The sequence below is a fragment of the Euleptes europaea genome, chromosome 1, assembly GCF_029931775.1.
Source record: "Euleptes europaea isolate rEulEur1 chromosome 1, rEulEur1.hap1, whole genome shotgun sequence".
Taxonomy (NCBI): domain Eukaryota; kingdom Metazoa; phylum Chordata; class Lepidosauria; order Squamata; family Sphaerodactylidae; genus Euleptes; species Euleptes europaea.
The window spans coordinates 95,563,605-95,590,838 of NC_079312.1; the positions used below are offsets into that span (position 1 = coordinate 95,563,605).

Below are 27,234 nucleotides of genomic sequence, written 5' to 3' on the forward strand. Positions count from 1 at the left end.
CAAGGATTAACTGCCTTTCAGCCGGACAAACGGAGAAAAGCCTGCCTTTCAGTTCTCCCTAACATTCTCTTGAGCATACACAGGCTGTGCCTACAGATATACACCCCCCTGTATAAGACTGTTTCCTAGTCTAGTCATTATTCAAGGTCTGAAACAAGCCCCCTCCCATTCTTAACAGAACCAACACCCTTGTTCAGACATGTGACTTGATGGCGCGCGCACGCATGCATACACACACACACACACACACACACAATTCTTTATCTACATCAGCATCTTAATGGGGTCTGGGAAATCTCACTAGAAAAGAGTCTTTTCCTGAGAAGGTTCCAGTAAACAAGCATAAGCTTGTAAGTGCCTATTGGAGAGTGAAGATTCGCCGAAGACTTTTTAGGCGTATATGTTTCCAGCAGACCAGTCAGTGAGCCTGTTGCAGAGCGTAGTGAAAATACATGAAAAATATATTTAAAAATGTCTGTCAGCTATAAAGCACTGAGACTTAGGTCATTTATGCAAGGTCGCTTTAACCTCCTTTATTCCCCGTTTCATCCAGGATCAAAGCAACCCGGGTTGGGGGAAACTGTATGCATTGGCTAGAATGATCAGGGACGAAACTGTGTGCTAAGGGAGGCATGAATACAGAAAAGCAGTCTCCCAAGTTCAAATCAAGTCCCACCCTTTTAAATGCTGCTCTGTAATTGGCTAAACTCGTGATAGAAGATTTCCTTCCCCCCAGACCCAACTGCCGTATAAAAAAGCATTTTAAGAACAAAAAACAAAAAACGGAGCAATCTGAAAGAAGGGGGGGAGAAATTCAAGTATCGTTTTTAAAAAGCCTTTATTTTGCTCAGAAAGAGCTCCAAGGCAGCAGGAAGCACTTGAATCCCTGCCTCTTTATACACTGCTTCATGACTGGCTGTGAGAGAAGCCAATCTTCTGTGCTTCCCCTGTTTGGCTATCTGTATGCTGCCTTTGGAAAAGGGTGGGGTGAAGCTCAACCCGAGAAAGTTGTACGCTCGCTGAGTGATTCCAGAATGAGCCAGGATGAACGGTTTAATTCGGGCCAGAAGAGGAATGGAAAAAGACAGGTTCATTTTTCGTTGAAACAGGGTTGAGCCGACAAGGAATGAGGTGACGTGCATACAGAAAAATTTGATCTTGGCTGAAACAGGGAATAAAGGAGGTTAAAGCGACCATGCATAAATGACCTTACTTAAAGAGGTGAGTTCTGGGTTCAACCTCACTATATCCCTTTGATTCACTGTTTGTGAAAGAGGGCTTTCACATCCGCAAACAGGTTTCTCGGTACAATATCTAAATTCAGATTTATTCAGCAGGGGCATTTATGTGAAATATAACTTGCTTTAGATCGCTCATCAAGGTCAAAATTGATTGAAACACCTAAGCATGTTTAAAAACAAAATTCACATAGTCGCCCTCTACTGCTGTGCTAGTCACCTGTTAAACTCCCCAGTTAGAGTGGGGGAGAGAACAAGATCCCTGAATTAGCTGATCAGGTAGTGGAACACCATATATATATACCCCAGAAACAGCGTATGGATTTCCCCCTTCCTTTTGCATTGGCACTGATGGGAGATCCACACACAAACCAAAAATGTGTTTCTAACTAGCACTGGTATTTAGATTACTGCTTTTGAAATCATTGTTGCTAACAGCCATTCATGTTCTTGTCTTTTATAAATTTGTCGAAGGTTAAACTGGCTACCACCACTGCATCCTGCGGCAGTGAATTTTCCAAGTTCGTTACCCTTATTGTCTGCTTTGAATCTACTAGCCAGCAACTTCATTGGGTTGACTGCATGTTCTGGTATGGGAAAGGGGGGGGGGAGGTTCCCTCTAGCCACTTTCTGTTCCCCATGCATAATTTCATAAATTCTATTCTCCCCCCACAACAACAGCAGCCCCACAGCTACAGGACCATTTAGAAATATGCCAAGCCTCCTCTCTAACCTCACAACTTTGATTAAAAACAAGTTGCTATCCATTTTCATTGTGGAGACATAAGGTAAAATCTACAGCAGTTTTCCCCCCCCAGATTGCTTAGAGAGAAAGCTGGAGTTGAATTGGTTAACCCCTATTGACCAAATTCATTCTGGAATAAGATTTATACTATTTTGTGGTTCCCTCTTCTGTTTGCATTGGGAAATTTGCCTCAGGAGTATGTAAGGCCATGGAAGGTTGGGGGAGCAAGAGCACAAAAATGAATGCTCAAGTTTTGATCAGCCTAGTTTTACTTGCACGCTACCTCACTGTGATTTGTCTGTGTGAAAGAAGCTATACCCCTGAGCATGCACAGAATCCCTTTCACCTGTGAATAAGCACTGTCAAGCTCCTGTCCTCATTCCCCCACCCCCGGCCTCCCAAATTCTGGCATATGGGCTAAAGGACTGAAAAAGCATAATGCTCAAGAAAGTTTAAACTTCAAACTTTTCGCTATGGAAAAAGAAGCAATTCCCAGCAAAAGGGCTGAGGGGGCATAACATCTAGGCTGCCTTCAGCCCCACCACACTGCAGTATCAAAATTTAAGGTCTTTGGGAAAGTATAAATAAATTAGAACCAAGAATAAGCCCTTGACTAAATGTCGAGAATACAAACACTGTAACTACACACAACTATTAGGGGATACTTTCTACTATGGATGGAGTAATCTGCAGTCAGGACTGCAACTATAGGACTGTGCTTTTCTCCAATGAATAACAAACATATTTAAACTACAATAAAAATAAATAGGGCTGATCTTTTTGATAATGTTGTTATATTTTTAAGCTGATATAAATTCTTTTTCCTCTTTCCCCTTATTCTCCAGATTACCTTGGGAGTAAATGAAAGAATATGCAACAGGGTCTTTCCCCCCCTCTTTTGGTTATTAATCTGAAAGAATCCCTGAAAAATGCAGAGGCACCTTGCTAAACTAAACAATGACTCACATCGCATGATTTTTTTTTTTTTAATAAAACCCTCCCAAGGCAGTGGTGCATTTTGCTGTAAAACCCCTGCATATGGAGTGCCAAGGTCGTTTTGAGCCCCTTTTGCAATGTTGTCTGCCCTCTCTGCATATTTTCCTCTCTGAAATGAATGCCGCTAGGATGTTATTCAGAGGCATAATCAGTATTAATGCACTTAGCTGGCCTTCGGGCGCTTGAGGGCCGTTAAGCACACACGCAAGCCAGGTTGCTAGTTTCTAAAGCACACTGCAAAGACACCAGCAGCCGGCACAAAATCGTGAGCCTCTTCAGCAGTTTTTTTTTTAATAAACTCAAAAGCTTGTACATTGTGTTGTGTAATTTTGGTTGATTCTCAATAAAAGGTATTAAACATGTGTTTTGTTTTTGGACTGCGCTATGGACCTACATGGCAGCATACGTTTCATCTGAGTGGCATGGCACTGTTACTGGCCTAACCCTAGTTACGGGCATGTGATTTTTATTCAGAGGAGCAATATTCCTTTTCATTTCCCCTCAGCATGTGAAGTGGTTTTGTGAATGCATTTTTTTTTTTTTTTTTGCATTTTGGAGCTTCCCCAAATCATATCACTCACTAATTTTGTCTCAATCCAAATTCATGGACGTTATTACAATCATGCATATTTTTAAAAAAATAACCCATGTCATAATCCTAGGGTTATTTGTCTTAAGCAAAAAAATAGACGAGCAAAATAATAAGCAAAATTTGAACCAAGGAGGCAGATTCTTTTTTTTAACACAGACACATGTAAAATGGAATAGTTTAGGAGGGCATTTTATAAACTGAATAAGGTTGTAATTAATGTCTGTGGGATTTAAGGCAGTCTTCATTGTATAACTTATGCTGTGTTTATTGTACTGTTTTCTAATTTTGAAATCCATCTTTATCGTTTATTGTAAGGCATAAAACATTTACTCCATTGTTCTCTAATCTTCGTAATGCCTGCTTTATTGCCTGAATTATACTGCACTTTTAGTGCAATGGTATCTAATTTTGTCGGCTGCATGTATTATACTGTTCTGACTTGAAATCTGCCCTGAGTTAAGCAAAAAAAAGGTAGACTAAAAATAAAATGAGTACATAAATAAACTTCAAAAACTGGGACAGTACTAAGAGAGCAGTTAGATAGACACACACACACACAAAGCTGCCTTATACTGAATCAGACCCTGGGTCCATCAAAATCAGTATTGTCTACTCAGACCAGCAGCGGCTCTCAGGCGGAGGTCTTTACTTGCCTAGTCCCTTTAACTGGAGATGACGGGGATTGAACCTGGGACCTTCTACATGCCAAGTAGATGCTCTATCACTGAGCCACGGACCCTCCCCAAGTCTTGGATCTACTCTGTTAAAAACGTGTGCATTCTAGTCCTCACTGTTGCCTTTTCCATAGATTTAAAAATAAGGTAACTACGTTTCTGGAACTTGTAGACCTTGAACAAAAGGTATGTGAAATGTCTGGTCAGCAGAATCAGTGGAAATCCTGCAACTCTGCTTCAGGCCCATTTCCCAAATCTCCTCGCACATCTGCCTATGTAAGTATGTTCATATGCGTGCACAACCACTTGTGCACATTACACATACACAGTAAGATGCAAGTATCTGCAAAGGTGTATTCCCAGCAAAGCATTTTAGACCCCATGAGGCCGTAGAACACTTTGGTTGGCTTCTGTGGTGGAGCACTCAAAATAAAACAACCATTTCATGTTGAACACTTGCATCCCCAAAAAACAATCCTATTTGTTGATTACTGGAAAAATAAGCACATGGATAATGTCAGAAGAAATGATCACAGAGAATTAGAACTGTACAGTAGTTATTAACGTTTAGTCTAAAGAATTGCTCTACAATAACAAATGTTTAACACAGATGAGTGATCACATTTTTATCTCGCTCTAGTAGATGGATCGACTGAAGTTTTTATATAGGATACTGAATCTTCAATTGGCTTAAACTGAGATTGCCCAGACTTTGCTAAACCAGCTGAAGAACTAAGTTGACTGTTTTACTGCAAGTCAAAGGTGATTTTCCAAATGTCATGAATACTGCAAGTATTTTCCTTCTTTTAAAATGCTGACCTTTTCAGGGCACAGAAACAGGTACACAGTTTCTCCCCGAGGGTGTAAATGTATCCCAGTATAATCTGTGGGAATGCTGTTTAATTCCAGTCTTTGGCCTCTTTCGGTACAAAATGGGAGGATGGAAGAGGAACAACCAGCTGTTTTCCTGCTTTGTTTAATACTTTTTACATGGCAATTTTCAACAATAAATCCCCACTCAGAATAGGGTCTTAACAAGAGAAAACATCTTGGGAACTTTCCCTCTTCTACACATTAACATGCTTAGTTAAAAAGTAAAATCACCCAAAGGTAGTCTCACTTGGATGAAAATATACTAGATTTTATGCAACCAGTTGCGTTGCTGCAAAACAATATTTACTGCACCATGGAAACGGCGGCATAAAACGGCAAGTTCACACAAACACACTCCTCACAAATTACGCAATCAACATGCCATGTGAATTGCCACTTTTCACAATGCGTTCAAAGGTTTAGTCAAGACATCTGTCAGTTGTACGCTATAAAGCTGAGTGGTTTTCTTCTTTCTTTCTAAGCCTTTTTCACTTCATTTATTGCTGTCGCTTCACAGGGCACAAAACCTAGTCCAGATGAATGATGGAACAGAATCAAAAAGGAGAAACAGTCAGCCCTGTTCCTTTTAGAGACAAAAAGGGAAGGGAAGGATCATGAAGCTCATCTTCCCTGTGCCAAATGGCTACTGCAGAGCTATCCAAACAGACAGCTGTCTGCCTTGGCCATCTACCATGCGCTGGGAGCAGAATGGATAATATTAATAGCACAATGCGCTACAAATATGTACCTCTAGTCCTTCAGACCTTCTCAACCTTAATCCCGATTATAATCAGCCATCTGTACTAAGTTCCATGCAGTGTTCTTCATGGAAAGCGACCAAGCAAATTGGCAAGCAAGGCCCTTTAACGCCTCCTGACATGAAAGGGCTTATAAGTGTGACCTTCACATTTCCACATACAGGTCTCCCACCTCAAACTCAATGCTCCTCTTCCAAACTGCTGGCCAGCTAGGAAAGAGGCTGCTGGGGAAATTTTTCCAGGGGCCTCTCTGAAGTGAGGTAAGATATGGCACCTTGAGCCAAGTCTTACAATTGCCTATCCTGACTCCTACATTGCAAGGGTTAGATATCCCAACTGGTTGTAGATAAAGGGTACACTGGCCAGAAGTTGTGCTTTGGTGGAGTAAGTAAAAGGAATTGGATTATGTTAGTAAGTAGAGCTAGAAAGAGGTCCAGGAGAAGCCTTCTCACTATGGCGAGGCAGCTAAAGAATAGGACATTGCTGAAACACGAGACAATCTGTCAGATTCTTTATCTGACAGTTTCCCAACCTCTTGCAAAGGAAAGAAAGCTACTTTGCCGGCTCTCATTGATGTAGAGCTTGCAACTGGAAAAAGTACAATGGCAAAATTAAAATTCCAAGTGACAAAGCAAGCAACTGTCTTGTTAGGTGCTAAAGAAAAACTGATGTATTCTCTTGTTCTAAAGTTTGCAAGAAAATGTCCATCTTGTCTATTTATCTTACATCAACTACATCCATAAAAATCAGCATAGCATAATTAAGGCATATGCAAATAGGTTGCAACACTTTGGCTCAGAAAGTATTGCTGATGTGTTCTTTTATTCTTAACACTTCGACTGCTATTTTCACAGAAATGCTGCCACACGCAGCCATCCCTCGACTGAAGCAATTATTTGAAAGAGTCGTATCCAGCAGTAAATTTCTGCTAGCGGAAGGGGGTGGCAAATTTAACAAATTCCCCTCTTCCATGGCAAACCCCTTATCTGGACTCATATTGTTCCTTAGGGTCCCCTGTCCCCCAGTAGCAGCATTTCAGGCTGTAAAGAAAAAGAAGAGTTGGATTTTATACCCTGCTTTTTCTCTACCTTTAAAGAGTCTCAAAGCGGCTTACAATCACCTTCCCTTCCCCTCCTCACAACAGACACCTTGTGAGTTAGGTGGGGCTGAGAGAGTTCGGAGAGAACTGTGACTGGCCCAAGGTCACCCAGCTGGCTTCATGTGGAGGAGTGGGGAATCAAACCCGGTTCTCCAGATTAGAGTCTGCTGCTCTTAACCACTACGCCATGCTGGCTCTCAAGAATAAAGTAGAGGTGAGAAAGTTCTGTTCCAGTGATGGAAATCCTGTTCTTCAACAGAAATGACCACAGGATCCAACACAATATTGTATTCATCTACATCTTTCAGGACATTCAACAGGGCAATCTGTAATCTCTTCCAAAATGCACAAATAGTTGATTATTTGTGTGTGTGTTAAGTATTGTCAAGTCTCTTCCGACTAATGTGACCCTATGAATCAATGTCCTCCAAAATGTCCTATCTTTGACAGCCTTGCTCAGGTTTTGCAAACTGAGGGCTGTGGCTTCCTTTATAGAGTCAATCCATCTCTTGTTGGGTCTTCCTCTTTTCCTGCTGCCCTCAACCTTACCTAGCATGACTGTCTTTTCCAGTGACTCTTGCCTTCTCATAATGTGACCATATGATAGCCTCAGTTTAGTCATTCTAGCTTCTAGTGTCAGTTCAGGCTTTATTTGATCCAGAACCCACTAATTTGTGTGTGTGTGTGTGTGTGTGTGTGTTTGGCAGTCCACCATTGAATAATGTTCTCATACCTGAAAGTCAATCCTCCCCTCCACCGTCTGTCTCTATGAAAATTTTAATCATCTCCCCCCCCCCCCTTGTAATTCACCATTCCACCAAGTAACTCAGAACACCCTTTTAGCTTCGTGGCCCAACTGAGAAGTAGACTAGGCTGAGAGAAGTGGCATGCCCAAAGTCACCTGAAAAACTTCCTTTCTGATCAAGGATTCGAACCTGGTTCTGTGTTCAAGCTCAATTCTCTTATCATTCCCACCCTGTCCCAAGCCCTTGCTATACATCTCAGATGACAGGTAACAGACTGAAACTGATAGTTAATTTCCAGGCTTGGACACTCTGCAGTTGATACTAAGAGAAGCAGTCAAATGCCTGGCAACAAAAGTTTGGAAGCAAACTCACCTGAATTCGTTTAAGGCATCTACGATCCTGTTATATGCCAAACTCCGCTGGCTGGCATCAGCTGATCGGCGGCTCATTTTCATAGCCTTGAAAACAATTGTTAACAGATAACCAATATCAGGCATGGCAACAGAAAATGAAAAACAAAGTCATGTGCTATGCTATATCTAAGGTGCACCCAGACAGGCAAACACTTTTTTTGTACTTTGATAAACACTGGTTGCTTGCCAAGTTTCATATCAAACGAAGAGATACGTGAGACACGTGCATTTGTATTGTCTTTCTTTCCCACACTGTTGCTTTACAAGTGAGAAAATATTTTTTCTAGGTAATAAGGCACACTATTCTAACTTCTGTTGTTACCTTGGAGCAAGCAGCCAACAGCACAATCTTATACTTGCTTAAGGTCCCACTGTCATAGGTCCCACTGTTTTCAGTGGGGCTTAAGATTTCAGCATAGGCCCAATTCAGACACATAAGGCTCTGCATAATGTGATAGAAACCCCCCCCCCCAACATCTAGATGATACCACATGAGATGTAGGCTCTCAGCCCAAAACCAGACTGTGCCCACCAGGCCTTTGTGCAACCACACCTTATCCTTTACGCAATTACACAAGCTAAACACCCACTATGTTGTGAGCCTGCATCATGGGGGAAGCAAGAGAATGCTCTTTGTATCCTACCTCTCCTAGGTAAGTGGTACATCACTCGTTACTATGTGTAGGCAAAGGCATTATCTCACAATATACTCTGACCATTATATGATAAAGTAAGATAGAGGATGAATGTACAAGATCATGGAATTACTGATCTGGGATAAGAAACCATATGAACGTATGAAACTTTCTTATTATGAGTCAGGTTCATTGGTCTATCTTGTCTGGTATTAGAACAGTTAGATTTGAGTCCACTACCACCTTAGAGACCAACAGGAGTTCAAGGATGTAAGCTTTCAAGAGTCGAAACTCCATCAGACCCAGCAGAAGTGGAGATCTGAGTCCTTTTTTCCAAGTCAGAAGGTGGTGGTGGGGATTGTAAAAAATGCTTGTACTCTTTACAACACCCCCCACCTAGGATAAAAGGACTCAGATCTCCACTTCTATTCTACTGTGTGTGATGAAGAGAACTTTGACTCTCGAAAGCTTATACCCTGAAACTCTTGTGGTCTCTAAGGTGCTACTGGACTCAGATCTAACTGTTCTATTGCAGACCAACATGGCTCCCCGCTGAAACTCGTCTGGTATTGTTTGCTTTGATTGACAGCCACTGTCCAAAGCCACAGATAGAGAGGTTTCTTATAGTCTTCTTACACAATATCCTTGTACTGGAGATGCCAGGGACTGAACTGAACACATGCAAAGGTTGTTACCAAGCTAAGGCGCCCTCCCAAAACTAGTACTGCTTGAACTCCAAGCATGCCTCATACACATTTTGTCCAAGCAGCCTTTGGTACCACGTCCAAAACACAAATTCATTTGGCCTTTCAGTATTACAAACAGGTATTTAACAAGAGATTATCAATTCAAAGAGGTGGCAGCGGCAATATTTACTTGCTCTATTGCGCTCTTCAGTTTGTTCATGTGACTCTCAAAGAGAGGGAAGTGTGAGAAAAAGAACTCATGAAATTTGCTATTTTCTTCTTCATCCTTTGAAAGTGAGAATATCACCCCAATAGCTATTTTCTTTTTCCTGACAATTCCTGGGCTCGGGCTGGAGCTGTCATCTGACAAGTTAAAGCTTTCTTCCACAGACCTTCAGGGAAATAAGAAGATGGTGTAATGAATTACTTCAAAAATGCTTCCAGCTATAGCATGATTAGAATTTTAACGGTAACAATCTTACGGTTTTACAAGTGGCATAATTTTCTTTTATTCGTGATTCTGTACTTGTTATTGATATTTGCACTATGATTTTACTGTATGGCTCAAGACCTCTGGTCGAAGGAACTCATTGTTAATAAAGGAAAGGAATTTCAACATATTCAGTTTTCAGTTAAAGATCATCTTTACTGGAAGAGCTGAACTGTAGAATTTATTCAAAAGCACATAAATATGGTTTTGGTGACAAGGTGGTATTTTTAGAGCTTCCACCAGACATTTGCTAGTAATAGGATTTTAAAAAAAGAAGCCATCTCTCTTTCATAGTATCAGTCTATTGCAAACAGTTCAAGTTAGGGTTTATGTGTAATGTATGTATGTTAGGCCCATAGGTGTCCTTTGATAACTGCAGTTATTGCTTGACAGTTGATATTGGCAGTTTATCATGTGGTCCAATCATATATTCACTTATCAGGCTATCATATGATTTGATCAATTATGTGATCACATACTCATCGCAAATAACTGGTTCCAAATGTGTTAGGATTACCATATGCTTGGCTTTCACAAGTTCCTTACAACTTGTGTGGTAACTTGTTCCTTTTCCCTATATTATTCCACCCCTTGACTTCTAATTAGCCATAATTTATAATTTACCATCTAGGGAAGACCCCATTCTCCAAGCTGGTTGTCTGACTGCGACGCCAACGACGCTGGTAATGGTAACTGCTAGCACAGCTTCTGTTTAGCGAAGAGCCCGGAGAGGGAAATGGAGTGATGAGCAGGCTGCTAAGAGATGCTGTGGCAAAAAAGAGGGGGGAAAACCCATTTTTAAATAAAACGTTTTGAAAAAGTTTTTCAAAACAGTATTTTGGATCTGTGTTGTGATGCTAACAGTAAACAGAGTATCAGTCTTCCTCCCTGAACAGAGATGGGTGCAGGGTTGCCAAATCTGGGTTGGGAAATTCCTGGAGATTTGGAGGTGAAGCCTGGGGAGGGTGAGGTTTGGGGAGAGGAGGGACTTCAGCCAGGTACAGTGCCTCAGTGTCCACCCTCCAGAGAGGCCATTAGTTTCCAGGGGAATTGATCACTGTAGACTGGAGATTAGTTGCAATTCCAGGGGATTTCCAGGCCCCACCTGGAGGCTGGCAATCCTTGATTTATGAGAGGCAGGTCTATGTATTCAGCTTTTCACGTTTGCTTCTATTTTGGACCCCAATCCAGTACAATGAGGCCCATTTTATAGAGCAGGTCCAAGAAGCATGAAATGCAATGTGTTGGGTTGGCGGAGAAGATCTGCAACCCTTGCACAAGCAGATTGCATCCATTCCTTGGGAACTGAATAGCACCTTGCACATAAAATTGCCACAGAGAATAGGAATGATGAACGTACAAAAATTGCCCTTTGCATACTGAAGATTTGTGATTAAATATCACCTTTCTCAATATAAGCTTCAGAGACACTGATATATACCACATATACTACTTCCTAATATTTTTACGAATACTATTTTGACAAAAATATTTGCGGAGGTTAAAAATACCCTCAAGTTCTTATATTTTGAGAGACCAAGAAGAAGCAACAGGTAATACTTTAATTATGGTATAGCAGGAGGAGTTCGTTTAAAGACGTCATATTTTGATAAAGGCGTTACCAGATCTTGCAATTCCGCTGTCTCTGTCTTCATTCAACTCCCTTCCAGGCATATCCATAGGGTTGCTGTGAACTATGAAGATAAGGTCACCAGTTAGCATGAGAATATGAAACGTCTCTTTGGCTTTGTAGCGCTCCATTTAATTATTCAAATAAATCATGCTAATTTGTTGCATTCATTTAGGAGTTTAAAAAGGACAGCACAGCACACAGACACACACCATCACCAAGAAAGGCTGCAAAGCTGATCAAGCCAAAATACTTGCTCCTGATGTAGTGCTCAGTCAGATTTTGCTAAAGCCCACTTGTTTATTTCAATGCAAATGAAATCATGTAACAAAAGGGAAGTTAGCCATGGAGCAAAAGCACTCAATGCAAGTTACAAGCAGAGACTAAAGAAGTTCTATAAACAGCTGTACTATGGGTGCTCTAGGGCAAACAGGAGGTAGGTTTGGACCTCTTAGTGCTTTTCAACTAAGCCAGAAGCCATCTGTGTTTGCAGCCAGTCCTTACTACGCAGAGAGGTAAAATCCTAGCCATGCTGACTTCAACAAAACTAGGATTTCATCAACCAGGCCAAAAGTCTCTTGATTGTAATTAATTTAAAAGTTATAAATTGTTCAGATCAGTCGTGGGGAAAAATTAAATCAGCCATGGAAATAAAAGCCAGTTATTGCAAGGCGAGAAAGACTTATTTCAGGTTTATAAGAATGGCAAAAGATTGTATTTTTATAACGGAGTTCCAATTCAACCAACCTTTGAATATCTAATGACAAGCATGCATTGTCAGGAATTTGTAAACCCCATGCAAATTATTGCTAGGATTTCTTCATATGTCACAGCTGTCTTTTCTGACCCATTCTACTGGGACTGATCTCTGAGGTGTTTTTTTAATGTATTTTATTTCCAAGGCCAAACTTCAAAATCCACTCAACTTTGTTACACCAACTAGACTACCCACACAGCACATAGCAAACCTGCAAAGAAAGAGGCGCTCCGGATCAGGCGGAGCGGACCTTGTTCAGAGAATGCCCGCCTAGGGCTGCAAAGCTGTGAAAAACCTACATGGCAAAATGTAAAATACATATGAGAGAATGAGGTTAGTAAAGCAGAACAGCGTCTGTGGGAGGGAACAAAAAAGATAAGCCAACACAAACGCAGACCCAGAAACATAGCAAAAACACACTTAAATTACAAGGAGCCCAGCTTTCCTACTATTATAGAAGGTTCCAAAGAGGGGTGGTGATTTGGCTTTGCTACCTCTACTCAAGCCCCCCCCCCCGATCTCTTCTGCATGCCTCTCTGTACCTTTGTACCTACCTGAGAAGGACAGTTTTGGTCTCCAGGTAGCTCTCTATTGCTTTATTACTCTCTCCAAACCCACCCACCTCATGACACCCCACCCCCGTTACATTTCTTTCGCCTGCTGAGCTTCCTCTCATTACACATACCTGCTTAGCTCAACTATGTAAATCACAATCTCTTTCCACACCCCAACAGTTTCAGCTGCCCCAGAGTCTACTATGTACACAGGCTAAAAGAGCTTAGCAGCTAAAGTGCCTCACTAACTGCTTTAAAACTTCTCTTATAATGGGCTGCTGTCAGGATCCAGAAGAAACCTGGCCTGAGGAAAGCAGTTCATGTAGTGCTTGAACTCCAGCTGGAAAATGAAGAAGAGTTGGTTTTGATACCCCGATTTTCTCTACCTTTAAGAGGTCTCAAACCAGCTTACAATCACCTTCCCTTCCTCTCCCCACAACAGACACCTTGTGTGGTAGGTGGAGCTGAGAGTGTTAGGAGAGAACTGTGACTAGCCCAAGGTCACCCAGCAGGCTTCATGTGGAGGAGTGGGGAAACAAACCCTGTTCACCAGATTAGAATCCACAGCTCTTAACCGCTACACCACGCTGGTTCTCAAAGGAGGGAGGTATTGGAGGGTCCAAAGGAACTGTTCTGGGCAGGTACTGGACTGAGGAATCTGCCCGAGTCCAGAATACACCTATGTAAAGGTCTGACTCACACCAATAGATTTTTTTAAAAAGAAAACCATTCTTCTCCTACTATAATTTCTTGCAGTTCCCACTTGTTAAGAATCATCATTATCTTCTTCTTATTTCACTGACACTTATGGACATGTTCTTCATGCTGTGCCCATAATCCTTATCCTGTGGACACAGAGGTATCTGTGTGAGATCAGGTCCATGTGGGAAGCAAGGGGACCTCTCCAGTGCTTTCATAATGTTTTCACAGGATACAATGGGATCCTGGCACCTGACTCAGGGTGAGCGTTCAAATTATGTGCATGGGCTTCAGAATTCAAAAGACAGTATTGTAACCAAGGCACATTCTTACTTTCTTTCTCCCCCTCACCTTTTTTTGTTATTAAAAAAAAGATAATCATGAGAACTACTTGTTACCAAAAGTGTGTGGGCTGGGGGGAAAAGTCTAGTACATAGTATCCTCAGTAAAAACACAGTAACCTTTTAAAATCAGAGCTGGCAAGGATCAGCGGGTCACAAGTATTCTTTTTATTTAATTTACTTGCTGCAAATGTTCTGGTTACAGATTAACTTCATTTCTGCTTTGCCTTACACTTGGGTTTCTTGGCTTCGAAATGTAAACTAAGCACGTTTGGATGAATGGATCTCACTCTGTTGTATGTTTATTACCGATGCCAAGGGTACCATCTTCTCTTCTTAAGTATTTATTACTGGTAATTGCGTACATCATTGAATCCCAGTTGAACATTCATACTTCCTGATTACAGCAAACTAAGAACTTGCATACCCAACCAAATACCACTAGGTAATGTATAGTACAGTCCCAGGTAAAGTTACACCTTTCTAAACCTCTTGGCTCTGGTTAGGATTGCATTGGTAAAGAGGCAGAACCAGCTAACATGTTGACTAGACTTCTTGGAACTGTTGCTTCTCCTTACACTATAGTAAGATTCCACTAATACTCACAGCTACTGGATATGGACGTGCTCTCCAACAGAATCTTTTGGTACTGCCACTGTTAATCAAGACATTCGGCTTATCCTTGTTTACATAACTCACTTGACTGTTTTTGCACTAAACATTTGGTTTCCCAGCTATTTATAAGCAAGGTATACATCCAATATTCAGCCAGACGCTGGGGGGGGGGGGGGGAGAGAGAGACTGTATAATCCACAGTCCTCTAAACAGATATAAACCAGCAAAGACCACTGAAGTATAAGCACAGCAGTTCTAGTGGTCTGAGAACCACATCCTGAGCTGCTTTCACAATTATGAAAATGCCAGAAGATTTTACTAGATACAGTTTTAAACTCTTTTTTATAACAGTGAACTGAAATGACGTTGGCCGTGAAATATCCAGCCATGCGGAGAATGCTCTATGTGAAGAGCCATTTGTGTGTAAAGCATTACTATGTTGACCCTGACGTTGTCTCCGGGCTCCTGCCTGCAACCTACCCTTCATCGAGGCTTATGTCAGTGTGGTGAGAACTGGAGGTTTTGTATGACATAAAGCTACAGACAATGTGGAAAACTCTTCCTAAGACTGGCTCTGAATCAACCAGCGTGAGTCACCAGGAACTGCTTCGTGTATATATCAGACAGGGGGAAGATCTTGTTGAGATACAAAGCAGTACTCGTATACAGTAATCAGGATTCTGTTTTAGTTCACTTGAGATACAGGGCAAAAATGTATGGGAGGTTTTGCCTTGGAGTTGCCGCTAAAATAAGCCCCCATGCAGAGTTTTGAGAATTCAGACAGGGAAAATGTGCATCTAGAGAGCGGCAAATCCAAGGCAAAACCTCCCATGCATTTTTGCCTATACTGGAATGGTGGAAATACCTGTGTGCCACAGCATCAGGAAATAAATTTTATGCCCTTGGTCTTTAGCCATCTATTAAAAGCCTGTTCCTACAAGCTGAGTGATATTGATTAAAGAAATTGTTTAAGACGGTATTTGAGCACATGATTCATTTAAATACATGAAATAATCCCACCGGTGCTCTACTGGTCTCTTTATGGATTGACCCTTTTAGCCCAGCTGGGTTGATGTGGGCAAGGAAGCCATCATTCTGAAGAGCAATCAGCTAATGAGATGAACGGTGGGTGCATGCTCAGAAATAATTCTGTTCAAACAGATGGCCTTGAAAATGAAAACTTTAAATAGGAAAGGTGAGTGCTTTGACAAGATCATCATATTGCTCTGTTTGTTGGCACAGTGCAATTACAGAAGATTAATTAGGCTAGCAGGAAACACCTGCATGGATAAGGGCACCTAATTGCTGCAGAACACAACAGTGAAAATAATCAAGATTAATAAAGCTCATTCTTCAAGTTTATGAAGTAACACTTAAAATAATTGTCAATAAAAATAATAGAACATCTTAGGAATAATAAAAGTATTAGGAATTCTGTTCTGGTCTGAGAACAACTGAGGTGGCATGATCTGGCAAAGCTCTTCCAATTGGTTATTTCTGTGCTATCCCACTCACATGGCAACAGAAAGGAACACCACTACTTGGCATATAGAAAATCCAGATGGAGGTCACTATGCCCCTACCCCCCACCCCCGCCCAAACAAGACAGCCTATAAATGTTAATAAATATTTCTTCAAATGTAAAAACTCATTTTGATTTTCAATGAAGTCCACACAATGATTGTAAAGCATTATTACATGGAAACAGTTTCAACAGATTTCACATCATAGAGGCTCAATGGGAAAACTGGTACGAGGAGTAATCAGTACAGAGAACATGCCCATACTGATTGGAGCCAAATGCCAATAAAAGGAGCTATCATGTTCATTTCAACATGCTTGTGTTTGCTTATATTTTGTATGTGACTGCGGCTTGGATCCAGTCTAAAATCTCCACTGATGGAGGGATTTCCGTTAGCAGAGCATGATTTCTCTGCCGCCCACACCAGCCCAAAATACCTTCTGAGAAAAAGAGGGACGGGGTCCCCCAAGAGCAGTATGAGGGAGGAGCTGAAGGTCTGCTGCAGGAGGGGAGAATTGGCAAAAGTCACCCTTCTGTGGTAGGTTCAAAATGACTGGTGGGATCCAACCCTGTAAACTTATTTTCACCACATAAGGATTTGAACTGATATAGCTGGCTCCATTTAGTCCATCAAATAGCCACATTTTATTCCCGTTTTCAGAACCCATCTAATTCTTTTGAAGTATTTATTTGGGTGTGCACGTATTGCTTTTAATAACAGATCTTTTGATACAATAACAAAGTCTTTTGATACAAACCGCCCAAGAAAGGAAGCTTTTACTTACTTATGTTTCCAAGCAGTCCATTCATAATTGTACTGTGATCTGGCTTTAGCGTGTTGCTGTCCTGATTAATGAACTCAAGACTGTCTTGAAGCCTACAAGAGAAAACAGAAAGAAAGAGTTATTTGCATTCTGTTCCAGTATTGTTTGATTCTCTTCTCTTCTGTAGTCTGTAATTCATTCATTCATTCATTTATTGACCTACAGTCAAGACAATAAAATTGTTTCATTTATTGAAGTGCAGAAGCCAATTCTGCATATTTTTAAATGGCTTCTCAGCATTATTAGCCCAGAACTATTTCCTCCTTCACAAGGTAAAGATGGCTGGAACAGCAAATAAACAAATGGCATCCTATCCCAAGCAGGAGATCATAGAATCAGGGTCATCTAGTCCAACCCCCTGCACAATGTAGGAAATATCTCCACCTCACTATGCCATCCCTTCCAATCCATTTTCTTTTCCCATCTTCTAAACTGTGCCTTATGCCACGTAGCAACTTTTCAACCGCAGAGCAATGCCAGGCAATTAGGGGCAAATACATTCGAAGTTGCTTTCAACATATTTTTCTTCTTTTATTTATTTATTTTTATAAATTTTTTATTAAATTTTTAATAAAACATACAAAAAAGAAAAAAAACATAAAATACAAACAAAACAACCAAACAGAAATACAAAGAGCACTAATTATCTAATAATTAAAAGATACATTCTCTTAATATATATCTCCATAGTGCCCTGAGTCCCAGCCCCCACCTCAGTGCCCATCACCATTGGACTTCCGTTGGGGTGTTATGACACTACATAAAAAAAAAATTCTCATCTTATAGTTAATTAAGAATCACATAATACTACAATTCGTTAAGTACAGTTTCAAAATCCGTTTTTGCCGATTTATCCCAATATGCGGCAGTCTTTGACCATATAGATTTAAAATCCTCCATATCTTTATCATGTAGAAAAGCTGTAAGTTTGGCCATCCGCATATACAACCATAGTTTTTCTCTCCACTCTTTAATTGAAGGTTTATTTATTTGCTTCCATTTTTTAGCAATTGTGATTCTTGCCGCAGCAAAACTATATTGACATATGACTCTTCTTTTATTTTTAACAAGCACCTTTCCTGTACCAGTACACAGGCCAACCCTCCTAAATTCTCAGCTAAGCAACCAAATTCACTGAAGGGAAAAGTGGAGGGGAGAACCAAAGTATTAAGAGAGGGGACAGGGGAATGCCATCCTGCTTCATTTGGTTTGCACTAATGAAGAATACTCTCTTACTCGCGCAAGGCTTATGAACAAAATGGTGTAAAGCAGTCAGCATTAAAGGCAACCACAAAGGTTTTCTGTTTCCCATATAATAATGCACTTTTTGTAATTTGTCTCTGATCTATGTGGGGGTTCAGGGGCACCCCCATGTGGCCAAGGCTTCCAGATGCAAGGGTGGAGTAAATGATAGGGGAAGAGAAAAAAAGGTGAATGGAGGAATGAGCAGACAACCTGTTCTCTCCCTCCACATCACCCCCTCCTCCTAGAAAGAGCCCAGGAAACAGGGTGCTCTTTCTAGATGAATTTAAAAAACAGCAAGACAAAGGAATTGAAAATCAGCACAACTGAAGAGCCACTTATCAAAAGGCAGAGGAAGGGGTGGGATGAGGTGAAATGACTTCAGCAACTCCCCACAGACAGACAAGAGGGTCAAGTATTCTGGAGGATACAAAATTGGCATAGCAGTGATGTCCTTTCCAGTCCTTTCCCTCTCGTTTCGGCCAAGAAGGCTTAATGTGCACTCCTTCTTTTTTATCTAATCCACAATACACATAGTTCTCATAGTATTTCTAAGACACTCACGTGTTTAAGCTTCCATAGATACTACTTCCAGTTCGAGCTGTAAAAACTTTGCTTAACATAAGCTGCGGAGGCGAGCTGTGAGGCAAAAAAAATACTATTAAAGACATATTGTCTTCATTTGTCTGTTGAGCAGAATATCAGAGTCATGAACACCTCAAGACAGGAAATTGTTCTTTACTCAATGACTGAAAAATCATTTGCAGCCTCACTTCAATCGGTGAATGATGCTGTCAGTTTACAACATGTTTATTCATACTGTTTATCATATTCCACTCTTTCCCACTGAATGAAGATTGCTAACAACACAGAAATATGCTATAATGTATGTATACTCAGTGACCATTGTCTTCATGCTTCTGATGTTGCTGTCTGAAATTGAGCTGTACGCTGACTAATTAGTGTTGTATCGAAGATCTAATTTGGTGATCCTGTGCTTATTCTTCACCTAAGACAACAATGACGGCAAACAACATTGAAATGAACACATGGAAGGGGAAACAGGATCAGGCTTCCTGGGCCCACCCCAGCCTCCATATGTTGATCAGGACTTGTGCATAAATGTCTATATATGAAGGGACATACACACTGGATGCTCACTCTGTATCTTGCAAAAATGGATGGTAGACATCACATATTCAAATCCTCTGTGCAAAAAATATTAATCCATGATGAGAACCTGGTGCAGGATCACCAGACATGGTTCCATTCTCCCTCCTCATTCTGTCATTTCTACACTGTTCAACTGTCTTTATGATGCCAGGGACAATAATATGTTCCTGAGACACCTCTACTCCTACGAGAGCAGTGGGTTATTATATGAATTCAACAAAGTGAGATCCTTTGGGAAAGCTCTTCAAACAGAAATCTTACCGGATATGATGGATTTTTAGGGTTGAACCTTTGTAGCTCATAGCCACAGAACCAAACATCATCTCCCCAAGCATATTAGCATCTGAGGAACACCGGGAGCCCTGCAAAATATGCCATTAATTATTATGTTGCATAGTTGATCACTCTTCGAACACAGTTAAAGCACTGAAGAAATAAAAGGACACGTTTTCTGATCTAGTAAACAAATAATAATCAAGAACATTTGATGTACCATATCAAAAATTTGTTCAGATACACGTTTTGACCACATATACTGAACAGACCATTGGTCCATCAAAGTCAGCACTGTCTACTCACACTGGCAGCCGCTCTCCAGGGTCTCAGGTTGAGGTCTTTCATATCACCTACTGCCTGGGCCTTACTGGAGAGACTGGGGATTGAACCTGGGACCTTCTGCATGTCAAGCAGGTGTTCTACTACTGAGCAGCAAACCTGTGAATACCAGTGCTAGGAGGCAACAAGATCAGGTGAAGGCCTTAGCTTCTATGTCATGTTTGCTGGTGCTCCAGGGCAACAGTTGGCCACTCTGAAACTGGATGCTGGACTAGATGGACCATTGGTCCCAACCAACAGTACTTCTGGCATATTCGTATGTAGGTTTGGCAGAGGGACACCTGGAGAGGGACGACGACAAAGGATCCCAGCTAGGCCAGGCCAACAAGACAGGAGGCCAGAGATGCAGGGAACAGGACCATAGGAGGGCCCCGTCAGCAGGGTATGGCCAGGAATCTCGAAGACCAGGTACAGGTAGCTTGCACACGTGGCAGCTCTACATGGGGAGGGTCTCCTGTTAGGGCCAAGGCAGGATTGAGGCCGAAGACCAGGGGTGGGGGCATGAACAAGGAGGGCATGCACTCTTAAATCTCATTTGGCTCATAAAAAATAGTAAACAATGGATGGCATTGCTGTACTATGGCTATTGTCCATGATACCAAATACATAATGATCTTACTGCTACCTCTCTTGTGCATCCGCTGCCACCAGCTTTACATTTTGGGCTGGATAGCAGCAGCAGTACATGCCTCAGAAGCCTCTGGAGGGTCTTCCTTAATCTCCTCCCCTCATCCTGTCTCACCTCTCTGTGAAGCAGTTCCCAAGAAACTGGGTTCTGAGGCATGTCTTCCCATTCCAGTTTATTTGCCCATCCTTCCATAAAGGAAATGATTTTGTTTCATGGCTAAAACAGGCACACGTGTATTTGTAATGACTGTGGGGAATTTATAAAATAATACTAACACGTGTTATAAATTGTTCAAGTAACTTAATTCACTGCATTCCATCTGCTTTTAATTTTTTAATTGGCAACTTCAGCATTAAAATACTGGAGTGCAGAATTTCACACACATTTAGCACCTGGTTAAAGATCATTCACATTTGTTCTTGTAGGTTATCCGGGCTGTGTAACCGTGGTCTTGGAATTTTCTTTCCTGACGTTTCGCCAGCAACTGTGGCAGGCATCTTCAGAGTAGTAACAATGAAGGACAGTGTCTCTCAGTGTCAAGGGTGTAGGAAGAGTAATATATAGTCAGAAAGGGGTTGGGTTTGAGCTGAGTATTGTCCTGCAAAAGTATTGTCCTGTAAGTATCAAGATAATGTGCTAATGAGGGTATGGTATGTTAATATGGAACCATTGTATCCTGAAGTGATCTGTTAATGTGTGTAATCCAAAACTAATCTGAATGGCTATTGTTGAATGTTGTCTTTGTCTGGAGGTTTTTCAGGGCAGGAAGCCAAGCCTTATTCATTCTTAAACTCTCCTCTTTTCTGTTAAAGTTGTGCTGATGTTTATGAATTTCAATGGCTTCTCTGTGCAATCTGACAAAATAGTTGGTAGAATTGTCCAGTCTTTCAGTGTCTTGGAATTAATGGACTTTCTAAACCATCTTAATAATATCCATCCAAACATTCAGTTTACCATGGAAAAGGAAATTGAGGGTAAACTCCCATTTCTTGATACCCTTGTCATCCGTAAATCAAACCTTCAGTTAGGTCACAAGGTCTACCGGAAACCAACTCACACAGATCGCTACTTACACAAAAACTCCAACCACCACCCCCGACAGAAAAGAGGAATAATCAAAACATTAATGGACCGTGCAAGACGGATCTGTGAACCACAGTTTCTCAAGGAAGAAACTAACCATCTAAATCACGCACTGCTAGCAAACGGCTACTCCAAGAATGAAATCAGAAGGGCCATTGAACCAAACAAAAATCAGAAAACTCAAGAAAAACAGTCTCCCATAGGAAAGGTATTCTTGCCATTTATTAAAGGAGTCACTGATAGGATGGAGAAACTTTTGAAAAAACATAACTTACAAACAGTGTTTAAACCCACCAAGAAAATACAACAAATGCTACGATCAGCAAAAGACAAAAGAGACCCCCTCACCTCTGCAGGAGTATATCGTATACCTTGCAGCTGTGGAGAAGTTTACATCAGGACCACAAAACGCAGCATACAAACAAGGATAAAAGAACATGAAAGATACTGCAGACTTGGCCAACCTGAGAAATCAGCAGTGGCTGAACATGGACTGACACAAACAGGACACAGGGTCTTATTCCAAGACACTGAAAGACTGGACAATTCTACCAACTATTTTGTCAGATTGCACAGAGAAGCCATTGAAATTCATAAACATCAGCACAACTTTAACAGAAAAGAGGAGAGTTTAAGAATGAATAAGGCTTGGCTTCCTGCCCTGAAAAACCTCCAGACAAAGACAACATTCAACAATAGCCATACAGATTAGTTTTGGATTACACACATTAACAGATCACTTCAGGATACAATGGTTCCATATTAACATACCATACCCTCATTAGCACATTATCTTGATACTTACAGGACAATACTTTTGCAGGACAATACTCAACTCAAACCCAACCCCTTTCTGACTATATATTACTCTTCCTACACCCTTGACACTGAGAGACACTGTCCTTCATTGTTACTACTCTGAAGATGCCTGCCACAGTTGCTGGCGAAACGTCAGGAAAGAAAATTCCAAGACCACGGTTACACAGCCCGGATAACCTACAAGAACCAATGAACTCTGACCGTGAAAGCCTTCGACAATATTTTGAACGCCTCTACGGGGAGGAAATATTTCAACAGACCCGGAGATTGGAAACACTTCGGAACAAGAAAGCACATCTACTTTGTTCTTTAACTTTTCTACTGCGATGCAGAGACACTGGAACCATTCCATCTTTTCTCACAAGTAAAAGAATCTTTAAAACTTCACGAGCTAACCGCATTTATGACCATCTAGAACGGGCTCTCTTACGAGAGAGAATTCACACTACCCGCAGAGAACTTGCTGCCACAGACAAGGAGTTGTTTTCCTTACATATCAATACTAGCCACAAAATGAGAAGCCATGATTGGGACAAGATTGATAATCTCACCTACAGAAAAATGGAACAGGGGTTAACCAGCCATACTTCCAGACAGAAGCAAAAGTTTAACAAATTACAGGAAAGAAGACAGAACAGTCCAAAACTTGACAACAAACGGATTATCTTCAATCTGACAGACCGACAACTCTCACCTGAAGAAACTTCCATCTTAGCTAAGGGAGGAAACTTTGCAGTCACTCCCACCCAAATTCCAGTGGAAGACATCATTGCAAATGTAGAATCTGCCATTCGTAATCTACCTGAAGAAGATGCTGAGGAAATAAGAGGAGAGACAGCAAGAATTCTACGAAAAGCAAAGCCCCCTGCTAGCAATATAACACGCAAGGAGAGAAACGCCATCAAGACCCTCAATGCAGATCCAGAAATCATTATTCTACCAGCTGACAAAGGCAATGCCACAGTGATCATGAAAACAGAAGAATACAAAAAGAAGATTGAGGAACTTCTGGACCCTGCCACATACAAAAAACTAAAACGAGATCCAACCTGCAAAATTACCAGGAAAACTAGCATTCTGATCAAGAATTCCACTCTTCATCCCGACACACACAGAAAACTATGCAAGACTGAAGCACAACCACCACGATTATATGGACTACCTAAAATTCATAAGGATTCCGTTCCACTCCGACCCATCGTGAGTGCCATTGGTTCCCCAACATATGAATTAGCTAAATATTTGACCACCCTCCTACAGGACCACATTGGAAAAACCACTTCTTACATCAAAGATTCAACTCACTTCATCAACAAAATCAGTCCGTTAAGACTCAATCCAAAGGATATATTAATCAGTTTTGATGTTGTATCCCTCTTTACCAAGGTTCCAGTTAAAGACACAATCTCATTGATTAACCAGATTTTTCCAGAAGATATAACAGTCTTATTTCACCATTGTTTGACAACAAGTTATTTCCTATGGGATCAAGAATTTTATGAACAGATTGATGGAGTAGCTATGGGAAGTCCACTCAGTCCAGTAATAGCAAACTTTTACATGGAATATTTTGAAAAGACAGCATTAGAATCAGCACCTTACAAACCTACAGTCTGGTTCAGGTTCGTAGATGATACATTTACCATTTGGAGCCATGGTGAAGAAAAATTAATGGACTTTCTAAACCATCTTAATAATATCCATCCAAACATTCAGTTTACCATGGAAAAGGAAATTGAGGGTAAACTCCCATTTCTTGATACCCTTGTCATCCGTAAATCAAACCTTCAGTTAGGTCACAAGGTCTACCGGAAACCAACTCACACAGATCGCTACTTACACAAAAACTCCAACCACCACCCCCGACAGAAAAGAGGAATAATCAAAACATTAATGGACCGTGCAAGACGGATCTGTGAACCACAGTTTCTCAAGGAAGAAACTAACCATCTAAATCACGCACTGCTAGCAAACGGCTACTCCAAGAATGAAATCAGAAGGGCCATTGAACCAAACAAAAATCAGAAAACTCAAGAAAAACAGTCTCCCATAGGAAAGGTATTCTTGCCATTTATTAAAGGAGTCACTGATAGGATGGAGAAACTTTTGAAAAAACATAACCTACAAACAGTGTTTAAACCCACCAAGAAAATACAACAAATGCTACGATCAGCAAAAGACAAAAGAGACCCCCTCACCTCTGCAGGAGTATATCGTATACCTTGCAGCTGTGGAGAAGTTTACATCGGGACCACAAAACGCAGCATACAAACAAGGATAAAAGAACATGAAAGATACTGCAGACTTGGCCAACCTGAGAAATCAGCAGTGGCTGAACATGGACTGACACAAACAGGACACAGGGTCTTATTCCAAGACACTGAAAGACTGGACAATTCTACCAACTATTTTGTCAGATTGCACAGAGAAGCCATTGAAATTCATAAACATCAGCACAACTTTAACAGAAAAGAGGAGAGTTTAAGAATGAATAAGGCTTGGCTTCCTGCCCTGAAAAACCTCCAGACAAAGACAACATTCAACAATAGCCATACAGATTAGTTTTGGATTACACACATTAACAGATCACTTCAGGATACAATGGTTCCATATTAACATACCATACCCTCATTAGCACATTATCTTGATACTTACAGGACAATACTTTTGCAGGACAATACTCAGCTCAAACCCAACCCCTTTCTGACTATATATTACTCTTCCTACACCCTTGACACTGAGAGACACTGTCCTTCATTGTTACTACTCTGAAGATGCCTGCCACAGTTGCTGGCGAAACGTCAGGAAAGAAAATTCCAAGACCACGGTTACACAGCCCGTATAACCTACAAGAACCAATGAACTCTGACCGTGAAAGCCTTCGACAATATCATTCACATTTATTTGGCACTAGTCAAATGTGTCACTCTACAGGATAAAGTATACTTCCGCAATTAAGCTGTCAGCACTGGCATTTGCTAATATTAAAACAGAAAGATTTTCAGTCGGACACAGTTGATTAGGAAAGCACTCAGAAACTGATAGAGGGAAAGGAAATATATTTATCTAAGAACAAGAGTCCAGCAACACCTTAAAGACTAACAAAATTTCTGGCAAGGTATGTATGAGATGTGAGCCACAGCTCACGTCTCATACCCTGCCAGAAATTTTGTTAGTCTTTAAGGTACTACTGGACTCTTGCTCTTTTCTACTGCTACAGACAGACTAACATGGCTACCCATTGTGATCTATCTCCATATTGTACCTAAGATATTTTTCTACCACATCTGAAATGCAGTTTGGTTTTTTTATTTAAAACAATATGATGGTTAATGAAACAAAGTAGAAATCATATATCTAATTCTAAACTTGGTTTCAGAATGAAGACTAAAAAAGCGACAGAGTGAAGACTAAAAAAGCGACATTAGAGCCAGGAACAGAAAGGGGAGATGTTTGTACAAACATCCCAAGCCTTAAAAAAAAAAAGAAAAAAAAGAATGTCCCCTTAATGAAGAAACAATGTCTGTGCGAGCACAAAAATCGCAATGCAAACAAAAAAATGCTGAACAAGATCTTGTGGTACTATGTCATATGAAGCAATTGGCTTGGAAATTGCTTGCAGCTGAAAGAGGGCACAGGGATTTTCTGCTCAAAACCCTTCCCCCCCCCATCAGCTGGCACAGGCAGGCTGTAGAAAGGATATCCTGCACCCTTTCTGCTCCAAGCCTCCCCATCATGTCTGGCTAGCTGATGGGCATGAGCTTCGGGAAGGAAAATGTGTCCAGCATACTTTCTGCTCCATTACCAGTTCCCATCTGGCCAGCATTAAAAATTATTTTACAAAATTTATGCCCCACCTTTCTGCCCTCATAAGGGCCACCAAGGCAGATAACAAATTAAAACATACATAATAAAATACATCTTAAACACCATTAAAACCCACAAGAAATACATCATTAAAACACACAAAAACGGAAAATAACAATTAAAACAACTGGCAGGAAGGAGGGATCACAGAGGGAATGCCAAACAAGACTGAAAAGTTTTTACCAGTTGGTGGAAGATAGGGACCGAAGGGGACAGAGTCTCCCTGGGGAGAAAGTTTTAGAGGTTTGGTGCCATGACTGAGAAGGCCCTCTCCTGGGTTGCCACCTGCCTAAATCCAGAAGGTAAGGGCACCTGAGCAGGGCTTGGAAGATGACCATAATGTTAGATTCAAAAGGGAATAGGCGATCCTGCAGACATGTTAGTGCCAAACTGTATAGGGCTTTAAAAGTAAACACCAGCACCTTGAATTGTGACTGGAAACAGACTGGGAGCCAGTGTAGATGGCCCAAGACTGGAATCATATGGTCCTACGACCCACAGCAGTCAACATCCTGGCTGCACCAATTGATGTTTTCGAGCACTTTTCAAGGGAAGCTTCATGTAGCATTGTAGTAATCTATAATCTAGATGTAACCAGAGCATGAACCATAGGGCTATTGGAAAAAAAAATCGGTAAAGTTCGGCTTCGGCAAAATTCGGCCCTTTTAAATTCGGGACGTGCCAAAGTCCGAACTCCCCCGCTTCGGAACCGCGAAATTCGGTGCGAGATCCGGAGTTCGGGGGGGGGGGGGAATTCGGGGGGGAAGAGCCCCCTGCGCGCCTTCAGGGAAGCCCCGTGAAGGCGCGCAGGGGGCTCTTTAAACAGATCTGCGCCTAACAGCTGTTAGGCGCAGATCTGTTTCCCCCCCGGCGCGTCTTCACGGGGCTTCCCTGAAGGTGCGCGGGGGGCTCTTTAAACA

The 27,234-nt window shown here is 41.3% G+C and overlaps 1 protein-coding gene across 3 annotated transcripts in view; it reads right to left on the reverse strand.

The window, feature by feature from the left end:
* Positions 1–27,234, reverse strand: part of FNIP1 (folliculin interacting protein 1) — a 109,637-nt gene that overhangs the window by 16,179 nt on the left and 66,224 nt on the right. For 2 of the 3 annotated variants that reach the window (XM_056854320.1, XM_056854336.1), the window contains exons 4-11: positions 19,564–19,664; positions 18,694–18,768; positions 16,849–16,940; positions 12,544–12,627; positions 11,568–11,639; positions 10,570–10,711; positions 9,646–9,847; positions 8,094–8,179 (exon numbers count right to left, since the gene is read on the reverse strand). In XM_056854320.1, coding sequence (XP_056710298.1) covers positions 8,094–8,179; positions 9,646–9,847; positions 10,570–10,711; positions 11,568–11,639; positions 12,544–12,627; positions 16,849–16,940; positions 18,694–18,768; positions 19,564–19,664 — 854 coding nt within the window. The remainder of the gene's footprint in view (positions 1–8,093; positions 8,180–9,645; positions 9,848–10,569; positions 10,712–11,567; positions 11,640–12,543; positions 12,628–16,848; positions 16,941–18,693; positions 18,769–19,563; positions 19,665–27,234) is intronic. The other variant, XM_056854328.1, reaches the window with a different exon arrangement.